Raw genomic sequence first — 25,404 nt, 5'->3', positions numbered from 1 at the left:
GTTCCCGGCTTCCCGCTCATAGCCTCTCCCTCTTTTTCTATTCTGTGGGCCAAACTACTCATTTTCTTCATTCCTATCTCGTTCAGTTAAGGAAACTTGACTCGGGTCTTTTCTGAGCTCATCTCATCTGAATAAACCCTCCTCCTTGTGAAATTCCCTGCCCCCAGGGCTGCTTGTGTGTGGGAGTGTGGTTGTCTTCTCCATCTGCCTTTGCCAACTTCTGCAAACCTCTGGGGACCATGGCTGCAAACCCGATCCTCGGCTATTGTTTCCAGATGCGCTGCCTGGTAGCCCTGGTACATAGCGGCTCAGAGGCAGCCAGGCATCCAGAACACAGCCTCTTCCCTGGGATCCTTGGGGGATGCTCTGCAGACTCCCGATCTCTAACTGCAGTGGCAAACATCAGCTGTGCTCCGCTAAGACTGTGAACCTTGGGGTTGGAGAGATGGCTCAATGGTGCTTGCTGCTCTTCCAGAGGACTGGAGTTCAGTTCCCAGCAATAAGTCAGGCGACTCCCAGTCTGCTGTAACTCCAGCTCCATGGGATCTGATGTCTTTTCATGGGCTCCGAGGGCCCCTGTACACACATGCGCACACACACATGCACACATGCATGTAAAAATAAATATTTTTTAAAGACTATAGAACCCAAGAAAAAATTATACTTAGAATTGTCTCTGCCACTTAAGTCAAAGATTTGTATTTTTGGTTTCTTTCTAGATAAGTTCATATACAAATCATAGGTGAAAGCCCATGCATAGATCACATGTCCCCTCACTAACAAAAATACAAAGTTGATAACAATGTTTAAGACTCAGTTTTCAGTGACCCAGACAGCGGGGAAAATGATGCTGGGATCTTTCTGATATGCCACTGAATTTTATACCTCAACAAGAAGGATGCTGCCAATCTTGGCTCATTTTAGAAAACCGGCAGGGAGGGAATTTGAAGAAGAGCTGGAACTGGAGAAGCACTGCCCCCTGTTGACCCCAAGTCAGGGGACAGAGTGGCAGACTTCCAGTATGTTCTCAGTTCAGAGGGCGACTCATGTCTTCACAAGCCAGACCTCGTTACGACGTCCATAGGGCTTCATGGGAGGGTCATATCCGGTACAGTAGTAAACATCGCCCTGGTAGGTGGCTGGCGTGCCCTCCAGGGCGGTACGAAGCTGGGTGGCGTGAGCGATGTAGTCTGCTTCCTTGGCATAACCACCGAATTGTCTGGAAATAGGAGAGCAAGGGCTTGTGAGAAAGGACACGATCTTGCAGGGAGAAGACATGGCCGTGGTTAGGTTAAGCAAGCTAGACAGGCGAGGCTAGCAGGGTCCGATTCACCTCATCTGTGAACATGCAAAGACTGTTGTTCTCAAGTTATGCATTATTGCATGCAGCATTGCAACTAAAAAAAAAAAAAACCTGTAACCCAGAGAATGAAATGCAGCTAAATGAGTCCCCTTAGGGGAGGCTGACAGTCTCAGGGCCTGTCACCCTCTTCTCTGGCTCCCTCTGCTGCCTCAGCCGCTTCTCTTAGCCTGTAACCAGCAAAAAGGGACACCTAGGAGGAGCTATGGTGGGGCTGCCGGGGTGGGGGTAGCAGTTTATGTTTTCTAAAGCAGGGCAGCTGTCACGACGGAGCAATCCTAATGGGGACAAACAGTGTCTTCATTAGATTAGTGCTGACCAAGGTTCGGACCCTAGGATGTCTTGGGAGGGAACCCATGCCAGCTTTACACGCTTTGACAACGAAGAAACCTCTTCTGCCCTCCCCGTTTTGTGGAAAATTATAAAAACTGCCTTTTCTAGAAAGTAAAGAGACTCCTCACAGATGGGGTTACTTCTCTTGGTGGGAGAAATGGGGACTAGAGGAGCCGTCCCTTTCCGGGTAAGGCTTTTCCTTGTGCCACTGCCTCCACACCAAAACCCATCCTGCAGCCAGCTCTAAATATATCATTCTACATCTGGGTTACACTACCTCCTTTATTAGAGTCGAATACACCCGCATTGCTAATGAGCTTTGTGACTCAAAATCTGACTTCGCACCAGGCTGAGACGAGGCCAAATAATGCATTATTTTTGGTGGAGTTCTTTGAATCACGCTTGGCTCTTTTACGAGAGGTTAGTCACGCTCAGCCAGCATTCCGCCTGTTGATTACAGGGTCACCCAGGACTTCATCTGTGAGGCATTGCTCATCCGAAGGGCCAAACAACAGCCAGAGAATATTGGAGACGAAGCCAATTGCAATGGATTGCAACTTGGTTCTTCATGAAAAGTAATGGCAGGGCAGGAGGCAGATGAAGACAGCTGAGTTCTGCTTCACTGGGACTTGCCGAGGAGGAAATTGGATTAGCAGACAGAAGATAAGTTTCAAGGGCTTTTCTAGCAATAAAGGCCCACGAGGCGCTGGAGTTTTGTAATGTCTGTGTTTAAGGACTGCCCGTATGAAAGAAAGAGGATCTAGCAATAGGAGTGTGAGCAGAAGGCTTCCTACAACCTCGACTTAGGCCTTGCCATAAAACTGTTCTGTGAAAGCGGACAACTCACGTTCTCTCAACTACCAATTTTGGGTGGGTTGGCACAACGGCTCAGAGGTTAAGAGCACCTGTTGCTCTCGCAGAGGACCCGAGTTCAGTCCCCAGCACCCACACAGCACAGCAGCTCCCAACCGCCTATAACCCCAGCTCCAGGCAATCCAATGCCCTCTTCTGGTCTCTGAAGACACAAAACCACATACAGACACACAGAGACATGCTTAATTAAATGTGAAATAAAATCTTAAAAAAACAAAAACAGCACCAAAGAACTGATTTTCGGAAAGGTCCAGAAGTATTGTTCTTAAATGTGCCTTTATCAGCCGAAGGCAAAATGGCTTTGCGCCTGCTCCAATCCTAGCCCGGCCACAATCCAGCTCCCAGTCAAAGTCAAATCCTTTAGAATCTTGACTGACTGAGTCCTTTGTTAAGTCAGGACGGTGACAGTGCCAATCTTGAGAGACTATCGGGGAAGGGAAGTGAGAAATGACTGCAGACTGCCCAGTGGAGTGCTAGGGGGTACAAGTGTCACAGTTGTCCCTTGCCATCTATGAGGTGCGTATTCTAGGTTTCTGCAAAGATATTAAAATCTGTAGTTACTCAAGTCACGTATGCAAAAGGCACAGTATCTGGATATGGCCCGTGGGATCTTCTCATATGCTCGTGTGAGTGTGTGTGCGCATGCGTGTGTGTGCAGGTATGATGTGTGAGGGAGGATATGTGTATGTATGCTACAGCACAGGTGAAGAAAAGGCGACACCTTTAGGCAGTCAGTTTTCTCTTTCTGTGGTGGGGCTCGGGGCTCAAACTCAGATCTCCAGGCTTGCATGGTAAACACTTTCTCCACTGAGTGCTGGCCCCTCTCATGCCCTTCAAATAATTTTTGGATTATGGGCCATACCTCGTGCAATGGAAATGCTCTATAAATAGCTGTTACACTGCATTTTTTTTTAGGGAATAATGATGAGGGTGAAAAGGTTTGTGGGGCCAACAAATGGCCCGTTTGGTAAAAATACTTGTCAACCAAGCCTGATGACCAGTGGATCCCCAGGATCCATGTGGTCAAAGAGAACCGGCTCCTGCCAAGTCATTCTCAGACATCCATATGCTCACCATGGCATGCACTCATTTACGCACGCACGCATGCATGCACGCATGCACCACCACCACCACAAACAACAACAGCAGCTGTCCCAAAATGTTTTGTAAAATGTTTATATATGTTTGTTACAGGTGCAGATTACAAGTATTTTGCCACACAGATCTGTGTTGGGTGAACCAGATAGACGAATATTCATGTGGTAACTTCTTAAAATTAAAAAAAGAAAGAAACAGGCAGATTTCTGGGAGTTCGAGGACAGGCTCTAAAAAGCTACAAAGAAACCCTGTCTCGAAAAATAAACAAAACAAAAAAGTCTATTTACTTATTTCTTATTTATTTGTTTAAGGTGTGTGTGTGTGTGTGTGTGTGTGTGTGTGGTACATGTTGCACAGCATGGTGCCGCGCTCCGGCGGGGACCAAGAACAACTTGTGCAGGTCGTTTCTTTGTTTTCACAGTGTGGATCTGGAGAATTAAGCTCAGACATCAGCCTTGTGGGCCAACACCGCGGAGCCATCCCAACAGCCCTCACGTAGGCCTTCCTAACTGTCTTAATGTCTATCCGTCACCGTGTGACAGCTAAGTTTTGTCAGTTTGACTGAATTTGGAATCACCCAGGGGACACACCTCAGGGTGTACCTGTAAGAATGTTTCCGGCGACGTTTAACTGAGGAAGGAATGAGCATGCGCAGTGTGGCCTCACAGACTGCAAAGGAAGAAAAGAGAAAGCGGGCTGAGCATCCACGCTGCCCATTACTCTCCGCTTGATGGATGCGCCGTGCCAGTTGCCTCACAGTCTTGCCTCCAGCTTCTCTGCCATGACGAGCTGCATTCCCTCTCAAACCCAGCCTCTGAGGACCTTCCTCCCTTAAGCTGCTCTTTGTCAGGGTTTTTGTCATAGCAACAAGGAAGCTAATGCACACTGAAATCGTAGACATGGCAAAGAACTAGAGTCAGACAGGCTCACTGGGAAAGCGATGGAGCTGGTAGCAGAAGCACAGGCGTCTCCACTCAGGAGGTACTGGTTACAGTCACAGCGAGGAGTGATCCAGTACTGATGCTGCACAGAGAGCTCAAAAGTGGCTCTCTGGGGCCCAAGGACCTCAGTGGTGACTACAGGAACAGGACCTGACAAAGGACTCTTGGGAGGAAGAAACCCAATGGAGGGCGACAAAGGGAATGCCATCACTCGGGAATTTATTAAGTTCACTCCTGAAAGCCCCCGGCTTCTTTAACATTTGTTCCTGGGAAAAACATGATGCTTGGAATAAAAATAAAATTTCCCTCTGGCTTCACCATGGAAACGACTAGAAAACAAACATCGCTGGGAGGGTCACAGAGACACGGGCATGTGCTCTCTTCTCTGCCCATTTTACCAACTCACTCTGGCCCCATCACAGAAAGACACAAACAAGCCAGACAACCAACTCCACCCAGGACCACAGCCCCTCACACGGAGGAGGCCCAGCACTGGCTGACTCAGCCCGTCACCTCCAACAACCACCTCGTTCCTGCTGGTCTCAGCTTCCCCGCTGCACACAGGATGACAGCTGCGTGTGTCCACAGCTCTCCAGATGCATCAGCGCGCTCAGATGCGCACTAAGGAATGCTCATAAAGTACTTTGAGCTCCCAAAAGGAAATAAAGTGCTCCCATTGTTTCTGTAAGCCTGTTAATAAGTTTCTAATTCCTGTCTTCAAGGAAGCTGTCCTCCAGGGCGCTGTATTTTACCTTGCCCAATGTCTGAATAGAGACTACGGTTACCGTGGAAGCAAAAGACACAGACACACACACACACACACACACACACACACACACACACACACGATTCATGCACACACTTCCAGAATCAAGAGACTAACTAAATAGACTAAGGAAGTTAAGAGGTGGTTAAGAGGCAGACTTTCAGTCAGTCGAAGAGGGCAATATGCCCACCATGTTATCTCTCTGAGGTCTGTGATGCTAACATTCAGTTTAGCACCACAGGGAAGGGGAAAAATCGAATGACTATGGGATTGGCCATCTAGTGTTGTCTAAACCTTTAACAGGAGGTCAACAGCAGCTGGCAGAGTTGGCTGCTGTCCTTCTCTCTCCCACTGTCACTGTGACAAACAGTGACCCAGAGCAACTCTGGGGAGAAAAGGGTTTCTTTGGCTTAACTTCCACATCACAGTCCACTGAGGGAAACCAGGATGGGAATCTGGAGGCAGGAACTGAAGGAGAGGTCACAGAGGAACCCTGTTTACTGGCTTGCCACCCATGGCTTACTCAACCGGCTTTCTTATAGCACCAAGCACCACCAGCCCAGGGCTGGCACCTCCCACAATGGGCTGTGCCCGCCCATATCAATCATTAATCAATAGAAGTCCCCCAAACAAAACAAAACAAAACAAAAACCTCTTTACAGCCCAACATAATGGAGGTAATTTATCAATTGAGATTCCCTCTTCTCAGGTGGCTAGTTTTATGTCAACTTGACACAAGCAAGGGTCCTCTGAGGAGAGCAAGCCTTTAGGGCCTTTTCTTAATTGGCGATTGATGGGGGAGGGCCCAGTCCATTGTGGATGAGGCCACCTCTGGGCTGGTGGCTCTGGGTTCTACAAGGAAGCAGACTGAGCAAGTCTTCAAAGCCATGAAGAGCACTCCTCCATGGCCTCTGCATCAGCTTCTGCCTCCAGGTTCCTGCCCTGTGTGAGTCCCTGTCCTGACTTCCTTCCATGATGAACAGCAATGTGGACATGTAAGCCACAAAAGCCCTTTACTCCCCAAGTTGTTTTCAGGCATGGTGTTTTATCATAGCAGTAGTGACCTTAACGAAAACACCAGGTGATTCTAGATTGTGCCACGTTGACAAGAACTAACCAGCCCAGTGCTGTATGCCACAGCTATGCACCAGTCATGAAGAGCAGCAGAGTAACTGCCTATCTCAATTCCGCAGCGAGGAGGGCATTTCGCTCAAGCATACAGACAAGCACTGACTGGGTGGAACATCCCTGAGCACAAAGCCCAGGCCGGAGCACAACAGATGAAGAGGTTAGAGAACCTCAGCTCTGTGGCACCCTGGCCACCAGCTTTAACTGTTCGGTCAGACAGAGTATGTGGGCAGAAGGAAACAAAATCTAACGGGGAATGTGTGGACATTTACATATATGAGCTTATCTCATCCTTACAGTAGGCTAGGCATTCTTACATCTGTCCTACAGACATGGAAACCATGAGTCATATGCCATCAATTCTAAGGTCATGGCTGCTGAGTGAACTGGGGCTGTATTGTTGGTCACCTGACAATGAACTCCTGGTTCCCAGCTTCCCCTTTCTTCATTGTTTGCAGAGTAGGGAAGCAAACCAAAAGTCATGCTCACACTGGGTAAGCTCTCCATCACTGAGCCACACCCCTTGCCCTTCCAACTTCTTCTATTCACACATACACATATATACACACATATACTTATATATACACATATACATGTACACACATACACATATACACACACACACATATATATACATACACACATATACTATATATACATATACATGTATATACACACACACACGCACGCACACACACACACACACACACACACACACACACACACACACACACATATATATAGCCAGTTATGGTGGTGCATACTTTTAATCCCAGAAGATCTCTGTGAGTTCCAGGTCATCCTGGTCTATCTACATAGTGAGTTCCAGGATAGCCAGGGCCAGGGCTACATGGTAAGACTCTGTCTCAAACAAAGACTTAAAAGTATTCAGGTAGTATTACCTTTTTCCCTAAGGCATTTTATTTATCTAGAAAGTCCTGCTAATTAATATATGATCTCTCTGCGGACACCTCTTTACAAGGCTATAGGAAAAGAATTTAGTCAATAGACTGAATTATTGGAAATAGTACTTCTGGTTAGAAATAGCCCTGTTGCTTTGTCTTATCAATCTTGCTTTCAGCTGAATCAGAGAGTGATACACAGTGCTGGAAATGCACATTTGATTTGTGGTGACACCATGTGGCCAACCTAGGAACAATCCCACAATAAATTAGAATTCTATGTTCAGTTATAATACATTCATTCACGGAGCAAAGCTAAATCAGTGCAGTATTTGACACTTTCAAAATTTTTTTTGGTTTGTTTGAGGCAAGGTTTCACTATGTTCCTTGTGCTAGCCTCAAACTGCCTCTCAAGTGATGGGGTTATAGATATGTGCTGCCTTCATATGTTTAGATTTCATAGAATTCCACAGACCTGACTCAATTCTTCCTCCCCTCTCCCTTTACCCCCCCTTCCTTCCTCCTTCCCTCTTTCCCTTCTTTCTTCCTGGTATGGGAAGTCCTTCTGTATATGTGTTGCTTTTATTGGTTAATGAATAAAGAAGATGCTTGGGTCTATAGACAGGGCAGAATAGAGCTAGGTGGGGAAACTAAACTGAATGCTGGGAGAAAGTAGGCGGAATCAGAGAGACACCATGTAGCGGCTGACGGAGAAAGACTCCCGCAGGAGACTGATGGAAACTTGCCAGTAGGCCACGACCTCATAGTGATGCACAGATGAATAGAGATTGGTTAATTTAAGGTATAAGAGCTAGTGAGCAATATGCCCAAGTGATTGTCCAAGCAGTGTTTTAATTAATACAGTTTCTGTGTGATTATTTCGGGTCCGGGTGGTCGGAATGAACAGTCTCCGCTAACATCCTCCCTTCCACGAATTCACTTTATATGTATGTTGGGTATAGTGTGTGCACATGTATGTATACACTGGTGTGCGTGCACATATGTGTGAAGGCCAGTGGTTAACACTGGGTGTCTTCCTTACTAGTCTCCACCTCATTTTTTAAAATGTCTCTCACTGGACCTGGAGCTCACAGGTTCTGCTAGAACAGCTGACCAGTGAGCACCAGAGCTCTCTCCATCTCTGCCTCCCCAGCCCTGGAATTAGAAATGTGTGTTGCTGCCCCAGGCTTTTTCTTCATCACATAAGTGCTGGAGAGCCAAACTCAGGTCCTCTGGTTTACATGGCAAGCAACGTCATCAATGGGCCCATCTCTCCAGCTCCCGAGTCGACCCTTTAATATTGATTTATTTGTGTACACATGTGTGCTGTGTGTGCATGTGCATGTTTATACATACATGTATATATGATGCCATGTGGAGGCCAGAGGATAACTCTGGGGCGCTGATTCTCTTTTTCCACTTCGTTGAGCCCAGGGTTTCCTGTTTCTGGTGCTTCACCGTATGGCTAACTGGGCTATGGCTTCCAGATGGTTCTGTTTCCACCTCCCATCTCACCATAGAGGTGCTGTGCTTGCAGGTGCATGATGCTGCATCTGTGCTTTCATGTGGGTTCTGGGAACTGAACTTAGGTTAGCAGGCTTGTGTGGCTAATGTTCGGACCCACAGAGCCATCTCCCTGGTCCTAATCTACCCTTTGCCTAAATGCCCTTTTCCATCCAACCAAGTTCCTCAGAGGGTGGTTAACTCGAGTAGAGAGCAGAAAATGGTAAGATGTGCTTGAAAGCAAGGAAGGTGCCGAGAGGTGTGTCAAAAGGACAACGTAGTGAGTTCAAGACCAGTGTGGGATCCTCAGACCCAGTCTCACAAAGGGAGGGAGGGGCTGGAAATAGCACAGTGGTAAAAGTGCTTGCATGAGATCCTGAGCAAATCTGCAATCCCGACAATAAAAGCCAGGCACATAGCGAGAGCACCTGTAATATCAGCGCTCTCTTGGGTGACAGCAAGCGGAGACAGCTGGCTTGGTGTGGGTAGTAGAAAAAGAGCAGAGTCCATCTGAATCAAAGTGAACACCAAGGATCAAGACCCAAGCTCTCCTCTGACCTTCACATCCTCTTGACGGCATACCCACGCCTGCATTTATACCCACAACAAATAAATAGATTCTTTTCAAAAAGCATAGAAGGAAAGATTTAGAAAAAACCAACAAAGAACAAGTACAAAGCAGTGCAATGCACCCAGCATGTCTAAAGTCGTAGGTTTCTGTGGATGGCAAAAACAAAAACAAACAAGCAACAGAGAGGAAGATCTCTGCCTTTGGAAGATATTGAGGAAAGAAATCGTCATTCTAAAAACTAGCAAAGGAGGAGAAGGTGACAGCCATAATCCTGATCTTTCTATATGATCCTGCCTTTGTAGAACCAAACAAGGGAAGAGGGGAGACTTGTCTTTGTTGAGGTATGCCAGCTGATAAAGTTGCAAAGAGAGGACATTATTTGGTAAGCTCCAATGGGGCAGGCACATAAGCGGGGACATCCACGGCTTACCAGACAATTCCACAGGAACAGAGGTTAGTGGACACAGGAGCCCCTGCCAGGACTGAGCACATAGAGACACAGGGGCCCCTGCCAGGGCTCGGCACCTAGAGACACAGGAGTCCCTGCCAGGGCTCGGCACCTAGAGACACAGGAGCCCCTGCCAGGACTCAGCACCTAGAGACACAGGAGCCCCTACAAGGTCTTGGCTTCTAGAGACACAGGAGTCCCTACCAGAGCCAACCCCCTAGGAAATACTTGGGCTCCAAACTCAGTCTAAATGGATCTCTAGTACCAAATACCAGTCTCCAATCAACACGGGGCAAAGGGACATGTTTAAATGCCACATAAATGCAAGCTGCAAGACTGAGACATTCGGGAAACAACAGGGCCAGTGGTCCACCAACCGCAAGAACAAATGAATGCGTTCTGTGCTGTGGAGAATTATAGGTTGCAAAAGCTTAAAGACGGACTGACCAAAGCCAGATGGCTCAGCAGGTAAAGTACTTGCTGTACAAACCTAATGACTTGAGATTGATCCCCAAACTAGCAACGGAAGGAGAAAACTGACTACCAAAACTGTTCTCTGACCTCCAATGCACGTGTGAACATGCATCACACATACACAATAAAATATTAACTGACTAATCACAAAGCAGTCATGGGTTCAAATAAACCTTAAAAATGAACTGTAAGATGATGGGAAAGTCAGACATGATCATGTATGCCTGTAATCCCAGAACTCGAGGCCTGCTTGGAATGCATTAAGAGACCCTGGCTCAAGCACCCAAATAAGTAAGTAAAGAAATAAACAAAGCTCTAGATAAATAACTATCTTATATTATTAGAATTTAACAAATTGTGGTTAACATTTAGAAGTAGCATGTCATTGTGATTTCATTTTTTAAAAAAAATCCAGTTGTACCATTAAACTGTTTATGGGCGAAATCATATAATGCCTGGAATTACTCAAAAAAGTAGTTCAGGGTGTTCTGCCTGTCATCATAAGACAGGAGACTGTCCCTGGGTTGACCATCCATGGCGAATGACGGGTACAAATGCTTTCACTATCTTTTGCTCTCTGCCTCTTATAGGTGGCTGGGGGGATGCTATTCAGTAGTAGAGCATCCTTAGGATGAAAATTTCCATAAAATATTTAGCAATTATATCAACAAAATATATTATAACATATATTTTATATAATATAAAATAACAAAAGCAATTATACTGTGGTAGTTTGGGAGCAAATGTCCCCCATAGGCTCGGGTATTTGAACACTTGGTCTCCAGTTGGTGGTGCTGTTTGGGGGAGATTATGAACCTTTGCAGGAGGAAAGATGTCAGTAGATGTGAGCTCTAAGAGTTTAAAGTCTTGCTCCATTTGCTTTCCTTTCTGTTTTGTGTTTCCTGTTGGGTTGCGATCTCTCAGCTTCCGGCTCCGGCCTCCTGCTTCCATGAACCAGCCACCATGATGGACTCTCCCTCTGGAGCCGTAAGACAAAATGACTCTTTCCTCCGTAAGACACTTCTATCCACGGGATTTTATCACAACAACAGAACAGTAACTACGGCGGTACCAACTCATTATTCTGAGTCTGGATGGACAAATGGTTCGAGCTTAGCCGCATCTACAACTGTGGCCACCACGGCTGAAGATGCTTGCCTTCCTCTGTGCGTGGCTAGGTACCTGTCACCTGGGATTTTAACAAATGGGGAGTCACCAACCACTCAGAAGAGACTTGGCTTCTGAGGGAGGGCTGGACCAAAGGATAAAGACATGTGTTGGGGCTGGGGTGAGGGGGGAACTGATTCAATTGTGTCAATCTTCAGATAACTACTAGATAATGAATAATAGGTCACAGCATTAAGTAACTTACAAATAGTGTTTTAGAGAGTATTAATAGGTAGTCTTTCACAGTTCCCCAGGGTACTGTGTATCACATTCACTATATCAGCAGGGCTTAACCTATGGGGGAAAACTAGGCCTTAAAGAGGCTTAGTAACTTCTAAAGCAAAGTCTTGCTATTTAATGCAGCAGAACTGAGAATCATACTACGTAATAGCAGTTTATACTTTGCACCAGACCACCTATCAAACTGCAGGAAGGAGAATGGGCAAGACAGAGAGGGAATGACAGAGAGACCAGTAGACATCTAGGGGAAGAGATTTAAGGAGGCTCTTACTCTCAGTGCTCACCCTGCACTTGGGTGGCTGTAGGAGTAAGTGCTTCCTTAAATTTTTGCATCCTCAGTTACCTATCTCAGTCCTGACTCTGCTTAGAGCTCACCCAGCCTCCGCAGAGTAAAATGAAGCAGAACTCGAGGGTTCCACCGGCAGCAGCACAGCGGTGTATTCCACCTCTGACCTCTAGGGGGCTCTGTCCACCCAGCCAAAGACCTCCTACAGCAGGTGTGCTCACACTCCGGCCTTCTAAAGAATAAGGGTGGGAAGGAAGTCCCACCCTCAGAGCAGGAATTGGAGCAGGAAAGCCTCCTGGCCACCTTTGTATGCGGTGGACTTGTAGTGGACAGAAACTCCGTGCAGCAGAAGATCATTTATACGGCTAATTTTCACGAAGTGGTCTTGAGCAGAACCGTTCCCCAGCCTATGGCTACTACTAGAGAAGATTCTGGTCTTCTGAACCTGGTCAGGTGCTCGTTACACAGTGGGATTTTGATGAGCAGGGAGTCACCAGTTAGCTAAGAGATTTGACTTGCAGGGCAGGCTCGGGGCGTGAGTAGTTCAGTGGTAGTGCACACGCTTAGCATGCATGGGGTTGTGGGTTCAAGCCCCAGCACCAAGAAAACAAAACAAAGAAAGACAAACAGAAGCAGGCAACAGTTTGCCCCCACCACTTTCTATAGTGAAGAAACTAACTGTGGGGGAGTCCCTGAAACAGAGTGGATATGACCTTTGCCTAAAGAACCACGGACCAGGAACAATCAGGGGGCTGGCTGTTTAGCTCTGACAAACACTCCCTACCCTTCTACATTCAAAGGAAGTGCGGGGTGTAAATCACGTAGCCTCGCTATTATATTCCAATTTATTTGTGAGCCCAAACTACGATTGATGTATATGTCCCTTGGTTTTTCTAAGACCCTGCTATGGATAATGCAGGTGGGTATTCATCTTCAGCTTAGGCTGAGGGGAACTCTACCCATCAATATTACAACAAGACAAACCATTTACCTAGATAAACTGCAAATGCATGTGCACTACAGCCTGAAGAAATTAGAGTGGGTTATTGTCACGATTCGGTGTTTCTTTGTTGAAATTAATTATGCAACAGCAAAAAGATTCAAGAAGAATGCGAGGCCGTCAAGCGTGGACAGGGATGCTAAGAACCAGCTCCTTACGTGGAATAGACAGTGATGCCCTCCCGCTCCTCGATCTTCACGCTCTGGTCACCCGGAACCGGTGGGCTGCTTTGAAACTGGTTTGGAATCCGGAACCATACTTTCAGCTTCTTCTGTAGGGAGCCATCTTCATTGGGAAACACAGCAAAAGAGATAGGGACTGTCATGCCCATGCCGATTCCTGAAGGCATCAGAACACAGTGGGCAGCAGCCGTTAGACAGAGCCTCTGTGGGCCATGGATATAATTTCTCTTCCAAGGCATCTTTTTGAAAATGAGCAACGAACATTTCAGGCAGCAAAAAATATATAATTAGACTTCTGCAAATGTTTTAGATAACTTTTATATGCTGGAGATAAGAGTATAATGGTGCTATTCATTTCTACGTGTTTGCATGTGTGCCTTCTGAGCGTATGTGTATCACATTCATGTAAATTCCTGTGAAGGCCAGAGAGGGTACTGGGTCCCTGGGACTGGAGCTACAGATGACTGGGAGCCGTGTGGGTGCTGGGAGCCGAGCACTGGTTCTCTACAAGCTCAGTCAGTGCTCGTAGGCGCTAAGCCATCTCTCCAGCCTTTCCTTTGACTGAGAGCCGAGTTTAGGTCCTCTGCAAGAGCAGTAATTCATCTCAAAACAGTGCGCCGCCTCTCCAGCCCCATGCTTGAGGAAACAAAAGACAAAAAAAACATTTGGTGACATATAGCAAGACTGTAGATATGTCAGGATCTGCATATTTGAGAAAAATATAAAATATGGAAAAGGACGGGTAATACGACCTCCCTTGCAGGACAGAGTGTAACTGTTCAAGACAGGAGTATGTCTGAGTAAATTATGGACACGTAATACCATCCATACAAGGCAACTATGAGGAATTATGCTTAAGAAGGCTGTTTAACCACAGAGCATAATTACAAAAAAACAGGTAAAAGGTATATACAATAGTAGGAATATTCGGTTTATAGTGAAAGGCCCCTGAAGGGCCTGGTGTAGTGCCGCAGGCCTCTAATCCCAGCATTCCAGAGGAAGGACTGCGTTCCAGGCAGCCCAAGTTACGTAGCAAGATCCTGACTCAAAATCCAAGAGCCGAGGATGCAGCTCCATGGTAGAACATTTGCTTCGCACACCCAGGGCCCTGGGTTCGACTCCCTAGCGCTTCGAAGCTCTAAAGAGACACAGAAACGTGTGAGCTAGAACGGAGGTGGAAATTAGCCATTGAGTTTTGTTTATCCATATTGTCACCGAGACAGATACTGTAACAGTTTAAGAGAAAAAATTCTTCTTAACCTCTTACAGGGCATCTTATTTTCCAAAGCCTGCTTACTTTGCTCTAAGAAAATATTACCATGGTTAAAAGAGTTCTGTGCTATCTTTCTAACTGCCAGCATGGGAAATACTCAAAAATCAAACCCAGTATCTCTATTTTCATGTTCTTTTTAAAGCCATGACTAGTTTGCAGGGATTCTGCAGGGCTACTTGAGTCAGAAAGCTGCCTATGAGTCCAACAAGCCGGTGTGGTGTCAGCACTCGGCAAGCAGAGGCAAGCCAATCTCTGCGAGTTCAAGGCCAGCCTGCTCTACATAGTCAGCTCCAGGACAGCCTACGTAAAGACCCTGCCGCAACCCCCAACCCCCAAGAAATAAGTAAAAATAAAACTAAAATTTACACTCCCATGATGTACCTTACATAAAACTTCTGCCCAATGATTAGAAGTGAGGCTGGGGGAGAGGGGCAGCCAGCCTGGGCTGCTGTGTCCCAAAGCCAGGAATGGCTTAAGAGTTTACAGACCTTCGACCACCAGAGCTGAGTCTGGGGCTGCCACACTCACAGCTCACTGGGCCTTTGCAGCTAACAGCCTGAGGGCTGCCAGGTTTCCAGCCTGGTGCTGACAGTTTCCAGTCAGATGACAGCCGTGCCTTGCACAGAACCCAGCATACTATGGGTGTGCTCTGCCCATTCACCCACGGTGAACGTGTAGTGTTACAAAAACACGATAAAACAGATGAGTGAGCACCTAGATCTGTACTTGGGAAGAACCATGAACTGAGTGACAGAGAATGCGTGTATCTCAAAGTGAGAGGCCGGCTGGGCTGACATCCAAGCGGTCTGATAGCAGAGCTTCTGGCCATGAGCTTTGGAATAGGCAGTCATAGGTGTCTATAGTCGCCCCCTGGCATTTCCTTGGCTGACATGAGCTCACACAGAGCCCTGTCCCTCTGGGGTGCTCACCCTTGTCATTGGTGCCACCCACATACTTCATGATCTTGGGCATTGCTTCCCGGAGAGCCTCATCCACAGGCTTGTCTGTCACTTCCACGGTGGCGAACTTCCCTCCTTCACAGGCCCTCTCCTCATAGGAGACGTCTTCCTAGAGATCCAGGAGACACAGTGGTGAGAACAGAGATGAGCGCAGCAAGAAACTCCCCAGAGTGGGTACGGTGGTGGTGTAGACGAAGTCGAAATGAAGCACCATGAGATCCTGGAACTCTCTCTATAGAACAGGCTGGCCTCAAACTCAGAAACACACCTGCCTCTGCTCCCTCTCCTGAGCGCTGGAATTAAAGGCATGTGCCCTACGCCTGGCTGATTCTGAGGTTTTTACAAATGTAGATTATCAAAAGTTATTTAAAAATCTTATAGGAAGGGCTAGCGCATGCCTGTAACGGCCGCACTTGGGAGGAAGAGACAGAACAAGAGTCCAGGGTTATCCTCAGTTACATAACAAGGCCAACCTGGGCTACATGATAGGCTGTCTCAAGGCAAAACCACGACCACCCAAACAACAAATAAATTTGATGACTGATATTCTGAGATTGCTAGAAAAGCTATTGGACCTCAGAATACTGGAGACACCATAAAAATGGAGCACTGAGAGATTGAAAAGCTTTTGGAGACTAAAAAAGGAGAAAGAAACAAAGAAAAATGGGGTGCTGGGGAGGTGGCTCAGAGTGAAGACCATGTACTGTTCTTGCAGACGACTCAAGTTTCAATCCCAGCACCCATGTTGGGCAGCTCACAACTCTCTGTAATTACAGGTCCAAGGGATCCAATGCCTCTGGACTCTGGGGGTACCTCAACTCATATACACATAATTAAATATAAATAAATCTTTTAAAAATCTGCTAGCTGTTATGAAAAAAATCCCTAGAAAGGTTAGCAGATAGCATTGCTTGGAACATCCCAGAAAGTTAAGAACAACACAGGGTAAGGTGATAAAGGAGCTAGCAAGAGAAGGCATAAAGGCTGGACTGGGTGGCACTGGGGAGGTAGAGGAAGAAGGATCAGAAGTTCTAGGCCAGCCTGGGCTCCATGATATCCTGTCTCAAAAAGCAAAATAATAATTAAAACAAACGAAAAAATAACAACCCTCCAAATGCTCCTTTTTACCAGATAAAACCACCCAAAGAAGCTATAAACAACAGAAAAGGAGAAGAGGATGGGGAGGAGAAGAGGGGGTGGCAGCAACGGCAGTGACAGCAGCAACAAAATGACAAATGACAGCATACGCTGGCAAGGAGAAGGATGCAGGGAAAGACGAACCATTTGCACTGTGGATGGAAAGCACAGTGGTTCGGCTACTCCGGAAATCCATTTGGAGGATCCTCAGAAAGCTATGAATGACCATACAACCCAGCTATGCCCCTCCTAGGAATATACCTGACAGCCTCCAGGTCAGTGCACCACGGAGATCCACACACCCATGCTTATCACTGCGTTATTGACAGTAACCCTGACAGGGAGCCAGTCTAGATGTTCCCCAGCGGAGCAGCGGACACGGTGTCTGTGGTGTAGACAACCGTAAAGAGGGAATCGACAACAGCAGGAAAATGGGTGGAAGTGGAGGTCACTATGTGGAGTGAGACAATTCAGACTCGGGGAGACAAATACCACATTTCCTCTTTGTGGCATCTACATTTAAATACATATAAGGTACATACACCTGTGACATGCATGTGAACTACAGAGGAGGAAGAGGGCTAAAGGGAGGGTGGAAGAGGGTGAAGACAGCCATCTTGTTTTCTTTCATGCAGAACCCAGCTTTACACACACACACACACACACACACACAGAGAGAGAGAGAGAGAGAGAGAGAGAGAGAGAGAGAGAGAGAGAGAGAGAGAGAGAGAGAGAGAGGCAAGAAAGTTGAAGGGGAACCATCTGTGGAGAGCGAGGAGGAGAAACGCAGGGATCAAATACGAGCAAAATATAATGATATTTATATAGATATGTGAGTGAAAATCCCTGAATGAAGCTTGTTATCTTGGATACTAACTTAAAACATTAATAATAGAGAGCCAGCAGTTGGATGGCTCAGCAGGTCAAGACACCTGCCACCAAGTCTGAGGACCTGAGTTTGCTCCCAGGTCCTATGTGGTAGAAGGTGAGGTCTGACTTCTGCAAGTTGTCCACGTGTGCAGGTTGTACACACACAACTTGCCATGGTGTGCCCACTTACGAGAATGAACATACCCCCTGACACACACATTACCAAATAAATAAAATTAAAACAAAAAAATCAAAAGACTCAACATTTAGGAAATGCCCAGAAAAAGAAAAAAAAAACACAGAAAGGCAAAAACAAGCAAAAAAAAAATATGTATTAATAGTAACAATCCCCCAGGAACTGACAATGACAAGAACAGTCTCGTTCTAGTAGTGTGGCTGAGAGTGAGGAAAAGCTAAAGTAGAGGACTGGGGTACAGCTCAGCAGTATTATTATTATTATTATTATTATTATTATTATTATTATTATTATTACTGTGGGCGAGGCTGTCTGTTTTAACCCCAGCAATGCCGGGAGAAAGAAGTATGTATGTTCTTCCATAGCTTCTAGACTCAATACCAGCTCCTGACTCTGCTTTGCTTAGTTTGGTGTTGAGAGGGAGCGAGCCCATGGCTGTACATGCATGTGTGTGTGTGTGTGTGTGTGTGTGTGTACATGCATGTGTGCGTGCGTGCTTGTGTGAGGCTTTACCACTCAGCTAGCTACTGCCCCACTTCCTCTCTGTTCTCTAGCTGTGTATTTATTTCTTTTGGAGCTGGGGATGGGACTCAGGAAGATGTACCCATAAAATTTGTGGCCTCCCATTAGTTTTGCCATGTTGCTGAAGATGTGGGGGTTCCCCTCTTGGGGTTCTTTTTTTTTTTGGTTTTTTGAGACAGGGTTTCCCTGTAGTTTCTAGAGCCTGTCCTGGAACTAGCTCTTGTAGACCAGGCTGGCCTCGAACTCAGAGATCCGCCTGCCTCTGCCTCCCGAGTGCTGGGATTAAAGGCGTGCGCCACCACTGCCCGGTCCCTCTTGGGGTTCTTAAACTCATTAATAAAAGAACTTAAAAACAGACTCAAAAGAAAACCTATCAGCCTTTAAAAGGCAAACCCGGGGCAGGCAAGCTATGAATCTTGGCAGCAGTCTGACGGAGAGAGACGGAGCAGAGAAAGGAGAAAGAGCCATGCCATTTGACTTAAGCACACATGGAGGCCATATGCGTTGTGGGATAATCTTTTTGTACACTGTGAAGATGTGTCTTTGCCAAGGCACCTTCTGATTGGTTTAATAAAGAACTGAATGGCCAATAGCTAGGCAGGAGGGAATAGGCGGGACTTCCAGGGAGAAAGAGGAAGTGGAGATGAATGTCGGCTTGTGAGAGAGGCCAGCGAGATGTGGAGAAGTTGGCCGTAGAGAATGGAAGAGAGGTGAACGCTATGTGTCGGAAGTAGATTAATAAAAATGGGTTCATTTAAGTTATAAAAGCTAGTTAGGAACAAGCCTAAGCTAAAGCCAAGCTTTTATAAAAAAAAAAAAAAAGTCTTCATGTCATTATTTGGGGGGTGGTGATCCCAACAAGAAAGCCTGGTGAGGAAGATTACTACACATCCACACGGTCGGGTGGGGGCTTTGGAGAGAGTGAGGCTGAAGTGAAGGGGAAGCATGTCTGGAAGAGAGACAGAGAAGTAACGAGAAAGGTGTGCCTGCCTGCCTGCCTGCCTGCCTGCCTGCCTGCCTGCCTGCCTGCCTCCCTCCCTCCCTCCCTCCCTCCCTCCCTCCCTCCCTTTTGTCTTTCCTTAATTTTTCGAGACAGCACAGCCCTGGCTGTCCTGGAACTCCCTCTGTAAACCACCTGTATCTGCCTCCCAAGTGACAGGATTAAGAACATGTGCCACCACCACCAAGCTGAAAAGTTGTGCTTTTCTGAGTAAACCAGAAAAGTAGGCAGGCTGGACTATAGCTCTGTTTGCTGATAAAGGCTGGAATTCTGGGCAGGAAACGTGTGCTATAATCTCATTAAAAGGGTAAGTATTACTCCAATCTCTTCAGCATGGTTTACGGCAAACCTGCCTTCCTGAGGGTGGTCCCTTGGCCCCTTGGTGGATGACTAGCTTGCTGAACTGGGAGGAGACAGTGCCATGCATCTATCCAGGGGCAGATGCCATTCTTCAGGCTGGAAGGGCAACAGCTCCCCTGCAATGGGCCTTCAATGCTGTCCTACCGCGGAGCTGCATTCCCAGCTTCCCCAGCTCACCCCGCACACTGCAGTCTCCCTTCCACACAAAGCCTCTCTCCACCAAGGTCTGTCCTTTGTACGGAGCCTCTGTCCTATGGCCTTTAACCTCTCCCTGTGTTCAGACTCACGACAAACACGCAGTTCTCCTGTACCCTGTCCCTTTCACCTTGCCTTGTGACATCTTTCTGTGATAAAATTCTGTGTTCCTGGACATCCAGGAAATCAGTATTGCTCAAACTTTATTTGTGTTTGTTCTTCAAACTTTAAAAAAAAATTTACAATCCACAAAAGAAAACTATTTCTACATCAGCCTTTATCATGAACACACACGTGGCTGAACCAATGTTCTGCAAAAACAACACTTCACCCATAGTGACGGGGTACAATGTGACTCTTTCAAGTCTTTTCCCTTCTGCTCGGGTTGAGTGAAGTTTATCTCGGGGCACTAAAAGTAAAGTTGGTCTGTCTTGGTTTAACTGTCCAGCAATGAGACACTGCCAAAAGATAGTCAAAAAATAAAGTCTTTGTGGATAAGAGCTAAACCACACAATTTTACATGATGCAAATCCCTAGGTGTTTATTTGATTAAAGGCTTTCTCCTTTAGTGATTAGGAAAATGGGACCCATGACTGAGGAACTGACTGGTTAGGCTTATCATACAAGGTTTCCTGTATTGTGCCGCACCAAAGATTCTCAAATGGGGAGGTGGCTTTGACTCCTGGGGCTCTAAGAGGGGAAAAGAGAATTTAGGTAGGACTGTGAGTGGTGAATGGTCTCTGTAGTTTGAATAAGTTTATTTAATACTCTAACTTCATATTTGGAATGAAAAAAACTATTGTAGTACAAATTAAAGGTGAGTAATGAGAAAGAGGACAGGGAGACTTTATCTTAACTTTTTTGCTGAGGGGGCGGGGGTCTCACTATATAGCCCTGACTGGCCTGAACTGACTGTGTAGACTAGGCTGGTCTCAAATTCACAGAGGCTCACATGCCTCTGCCTCCTGGTGCTGGGACTAAGGGCGTGCACCACCATGTCCAGAGCCAGGAAAATTTCCTGCACACTCTGAGTGTCCAGTTCACGCTTAACTCCCATTCGGAGACTGAGTGTGTAGCTCGTGAGTAGAGTGCCTGCCTCACGTTTACAAAGCTGTGGTAGTATTTGCCTATAATTTTAGCACTGGGGAAACAAGGGCAGGAGGAGCAGAAGTCTGAGTTCAAGGACAGCCTGGTCTATTTGGGATCTGTCTCAAGGTATTTCTCATCCCCTTACAGTTCATGGTGCTGCAGAAAGGGACATCATTTTCTTCTGTGGTGTGTCCATGTTGCCATGGTCACCCATGCTCATGCAGGAAAGCCTATTTAAACTCAGTGGGGCGCGCGCACACACACACACAGACAGACATGAAAGCAAGAAGGGGCACTTTTGGGGAGAAGGCTGGGGGATGAGACAAGATAATAAGGAATGTAAAAAACTAATATTGATTATACACATGTAGGAAATTGTCAAAGAATTAAATAATAAAAGAAAGAAAGAAAACCCCTCCCTATGAGAGGGGTACTTCATCAAAGCAAGAATCAAGAGGCAGCTAAACAGCCTGGACTCTGGGCCATCTCACCTAGAACACCAGGGCCCCACTATGAAGCTTCCAGCTAGTGACATTGATATTTCCAAACAGCCTTCCAGGGTTAACTCTGGGTGTACCCCGGCAGAGTTCACTAACACCCCTGTCCTCGTGAACCCCACACCCCCTCATTCTGCTACTTGTCACGCTTTAACGTTCGAAACTCAACCACGTGAATCACAGAACTTCAGAACTGTAAACGGTTTCAAAGGTCACCTAACTGTATTTACCCAGAAGGAAATGAAGAATCAGACAGATTGGATTGCCCAAGACGACCCAGTTGCTGAAAGGCGAAACAGGAAACAGAATTCTGCTCCGCACCCTCCGTTCTAGCGCTTGTCGAAGGACCCCAAAGCTGTGGGGACTGCACGTGGCCTTCCGCTTCTCTTTGGTCAGCGTGCGTGTTATTGGGGTCAGACACTTGCATGTCCGGTGACAAATTTGGAACAAAGTCTCAGAATTCATTCTATTCAGTTAACTTCTGTAACCAGTGGGGCAGCTAAAGGCAAAAACTTACTGGAAAAAAGAGACAGCCGATTCTTTGGGCTTTTCTTCCTCCTTCTATGCAAATAATCAACAGGCACTGAGTATCTGCTAAGGACTAAGCATTGCACCGGGTATCATCGTGCAAAAGGACCTAAACTCATTCATGTTCTCTCTCTCTCTCCTTCCTTCCCTCCCTCTCTCCCCCTCCCTTGTGTGTGTATGTATGTGTTTGTGTGTGTGTGTGTGTGTGTGTGTGTGTGTGTGTGTGTAAACTAAGGGACAAGCTCAGATGTCATTTAGCAGGATCCAACTACCCTTTTTTTGAAAATTTATGCTGGACAGCATCGGTGCAATAAGCCCAGCACTTGGAAGGCAGAGGCAGGGAGCTCTCTGAGTTCGAGGCCAGCCTGGTCTACACAGTGAGTTCCAGGACAGCCAAGGCTACACAGAGAAACCCCTGTCTTGGAAAAAACAAACAAAACACAAGATTGTTTATTTATGTGTATGAGTGTTTGGCTGCATGAATAATGCATAAATGTATACCAGGTGCATCCCTGGTCCCCAGAGGTCAGAAGAGAGCATTAGAGCCCCTTAAATTAGAGTTACAAATGGCTGTGAATCATTGTGTGAGTGCTGGAAACTGAACCAGGTCTTCTGCAAGAACAGCCACTGCTTCCAACCATTGAGCCACCTCTCCAGATCCCTTGGTTGCTTTTGTTTTGAGGCAGGTCTTCTTATTGACCTGGAAGTCAATAAGTATGCTTAGGGGAGGTTAGTGCTTTAGTCTTCATTTTTAGAGGTGTTGGCGAACAACAGGTTAAGTGCCATGCCCAGGTCACAGTGGGAAGATGGTGGAGCCAGGACTCAAACCTAGGCTCTTGTCCTGCACGTATTCGCACAGGTTGGGCCAGAGGACACCCTTCATTCGGATCATTCTTATCAGTCCTGCTCCAAGCCTTCTCAGGACCCACCCAACTCAGACCAGCAGGCTCCCTGCTCCCTCCCTCCTCGAGCAATGGAGAACCTGTTAAGGTCTGGCTGATATCAGTCCCAAGCACGTGGGTGGCTCAAAGCCCACATGAGGCCCAGCCCACAGTGCACTTTCCACCTGGCAGGGGTGTAGACAACTGATTGTGACCCAGACCCTGACTCTGTATGTCAAAGACAAAGCTTACAAGTCTCTTTGAATATTTAACAAAATGTCACAGAGGCAGCCTTAGGTTTCCCTTGCAACTGAAGAATCTGGGGCCTGGGGTGGCTGAGAGGTGAAGTAACTTATTTACAATCCTCCTGTCTTCACTGCTGAGTGTTGGAATTGCAGCCATACCTGGCTTAGTTCAAGTCTTAACAACATCTTTTGAAGTTTCAATGAGATAACTACACTATAAGTCTCTCAGCAGACACCTAGCACTGGGGTGTGAGCTGCCTGATGTAGATGCTAGGACTCGAACTCAGGTCCCCTGCAAGAGCGGTGCACAGCCCCATAGTGTATATCTCTTATTTGCTCATTAGCCACCGAAACAAAAGCCCTATGAGGGCAGAACTCCTGGGTGGATTCACCCTGTTGTTAGATAGCTCCAGCTTGGAACACACAATGTAGGCCAGATGACCTCAAACTTGTGGCAATCCTCCTGCTTCTGCCTCCTGAGTTCTGGGTTTGCAGCTATGAGCCACCATATCCAGCTTCGTTTGGTCTACTCTTCCCCCCCGCCCCCGTCCGTCCCTCCCTCCCTCCCTCCCTCCCTCCCTCCCTCCCTCCTCTCTCTCTCTCTCTCTCTCTCTCTCTCTCTCTCTCTCCAAGATGCCTCGCCCACACAAAGTTGGCACACAAAAGAGTGTTATTTGTTAAAATAATTATTGTAAACTGGGGGATTTCTCACAGAGAACTTGGATATCTGGCTTTTCTTAACTTGACAACACTAATCCTGGGAAGCTGCTTGGTGGTACAGTCCTAGCTGTCCTGGAAGTGGCTCTTGTAGACCAGGCTGGCCTTGAACTCACAGAGATTCGCCTGCCTCTGCCTCCCGAGTGCTGGGATTAAAGGCGGGCACCACCACTGCCCGGCTTCCTAAAGCGCTCTTAACATGCTTCAGTGGTCACCAGGCCCTGTAATCTAACCAGCCAGTTCCGTTCATTTCCATTATCTGCCTGGCTGGTGAAGGCCTTTGAATGTGGGTCCCCCTGTGATCAGTGCTTCAACTGCTTGTTCTATCTACAGCTGGGGAAACTCAGAGAGGGACAGATGTCTCGCTGGGCCTCTGGGTGATTGAGTCTAGTCTAGAGTTGAGTTGTGAGCTTTTGTGTGACGCTCACCATAATAGGTTCCAGAACTTGGTCCCCAAGTAACACAGGCCTTTATCCAGAATTGTTATAAAGAGAGATGGTACTAAGATAAAATACTTGTCAGGCCGAGGGCACAGGGCAGTGGTGAAGCACTCAATCCACAGCATAAGGCTCTAGGTTTGATGCCCAATATCAACCAGTCAATAATCAAGTAGAGTTTAGGGAAAACAATGTATGCGTGCAAGATTTTAACTGAGTACCCAGCTTCCAGTTTTCAAGAAAGCAGACCGTTGCCCACTCCTGTGTTGAGGCAAACTAGACAGAACACGGTGATTACATCTCCTCACTCACTCTATGCACCCAACACGAACAGTTCTATAAATCATGAACCGTATAGCTCTGAACTTTTGAAAATACTCTTGACTGTGAACTGCCACACAAGCTGCGCTGCACAGCCCAACGCAGGTTGAAGAGCCCCTCTTGGCTCCCTAGCAGATCTGCCTGCTGCCCCCACCCCACCCCACCCCGCATTCCCAACCTGCACAACACATCTGCCGTGCAAACCTTTTCTATTCCTTCTGTACTTGGGGGTTTGGGTTTTTTTTTTTTTTTGGATGTTTTTGCACACTAGGATTTTTGTCAGTCCTTTCTGCAACCAAGAGTTGCTCAGAATGTAGCCAGGCATGGTAGCTCATGCCTGTAACCCTAGCACACAGGAGGCTGAGGCAGGACTATTGCCACAGAATTCAGGCCAGCCTAGGACAGAATGGGTCTCTGTACTAAGAAGGGGGGAAAGTTCAGACGGTTTCGAATGCTTAAATGGACGAATGCATTCAACAGGCGGTGTCCCACTCTCCAAGATGGATCCTTTACTCATCCTGCTCGGGCTGAGCCCGACAGCATTCTCCCCTCCTTCCCAGGGCCAGCGCCTGGCTGTGAAGCACGGCACAGCACGAACGCAGCTCGGTCACAGTCCCACCCACAGTTTCGCAACACCCCCTCCTGCCCGGGCCAGGGTGGGGACGGCTGCGCAGTCCTCCGGTTCTATGCAGCTCTGCGGGCCTACCTTGCCCCCGGTGCTCAGAACCTGCCAAGGCCACGTCTCCACGCTCCCGAACAGCGAGTTTCTGATCATGCCCAACATGGTGTCGCCCTAGGAGCTGGACGATTGCGCGGAAACTCCGTGGCCAAGCAGGACAGCAGGGTCCACAGAGCGAGCAGCCAGAGAGTGCCCGAGAAGTCAGGGGACTGGGGCGGAGTCTCGG

General features: G+C 47.2%; 1 protein-coding gene across 1 annotated transcript; it reads right to left on the bottom strand.

Annotated features, from left to right (window-relative positions):
• Positions 1–683: 683 nt before the first annotated feature.
• On the bottom strand, positions 684–25,404 carry Hebp1 (heme binding protein 1). Its single transcript, XM_038319785.2, has 4 exons — positions 25,206–25,404; positions 15,475–15,613; positions 13,249–13,429; positions 684–1,219 (listed from the first exon to the last, which is right to left on the bottom strand). Exons 1-4 carry the CDS (start codon positions 25,281–25,283, stop codon positions 1,045–1,047), a joined length of 573 nt encoding a protein of 190 aa, XP_038175713.1. The 5' UTR covers positions 25,284–25,404; the 3' UTR covers positions 684–1,044.

Source organism: Arvicola amphibius, chromosome 2 (assembly GCF_903992535.2).
Source record: "Arvicola amphibius chromosome 2, mArvAmp1.2, whole genome shotgun sequence".
NCBI classification, from domain to species: domain Eukaryota; kingdom Metazoa; phylum Chordata; class Mammalia; order Rodentia; family Cricetidae; genus Arvicola; species Arvicola amphibius.
This window is presented reverse-complemented; position numbering and strand designations above follow the sequence as displayed.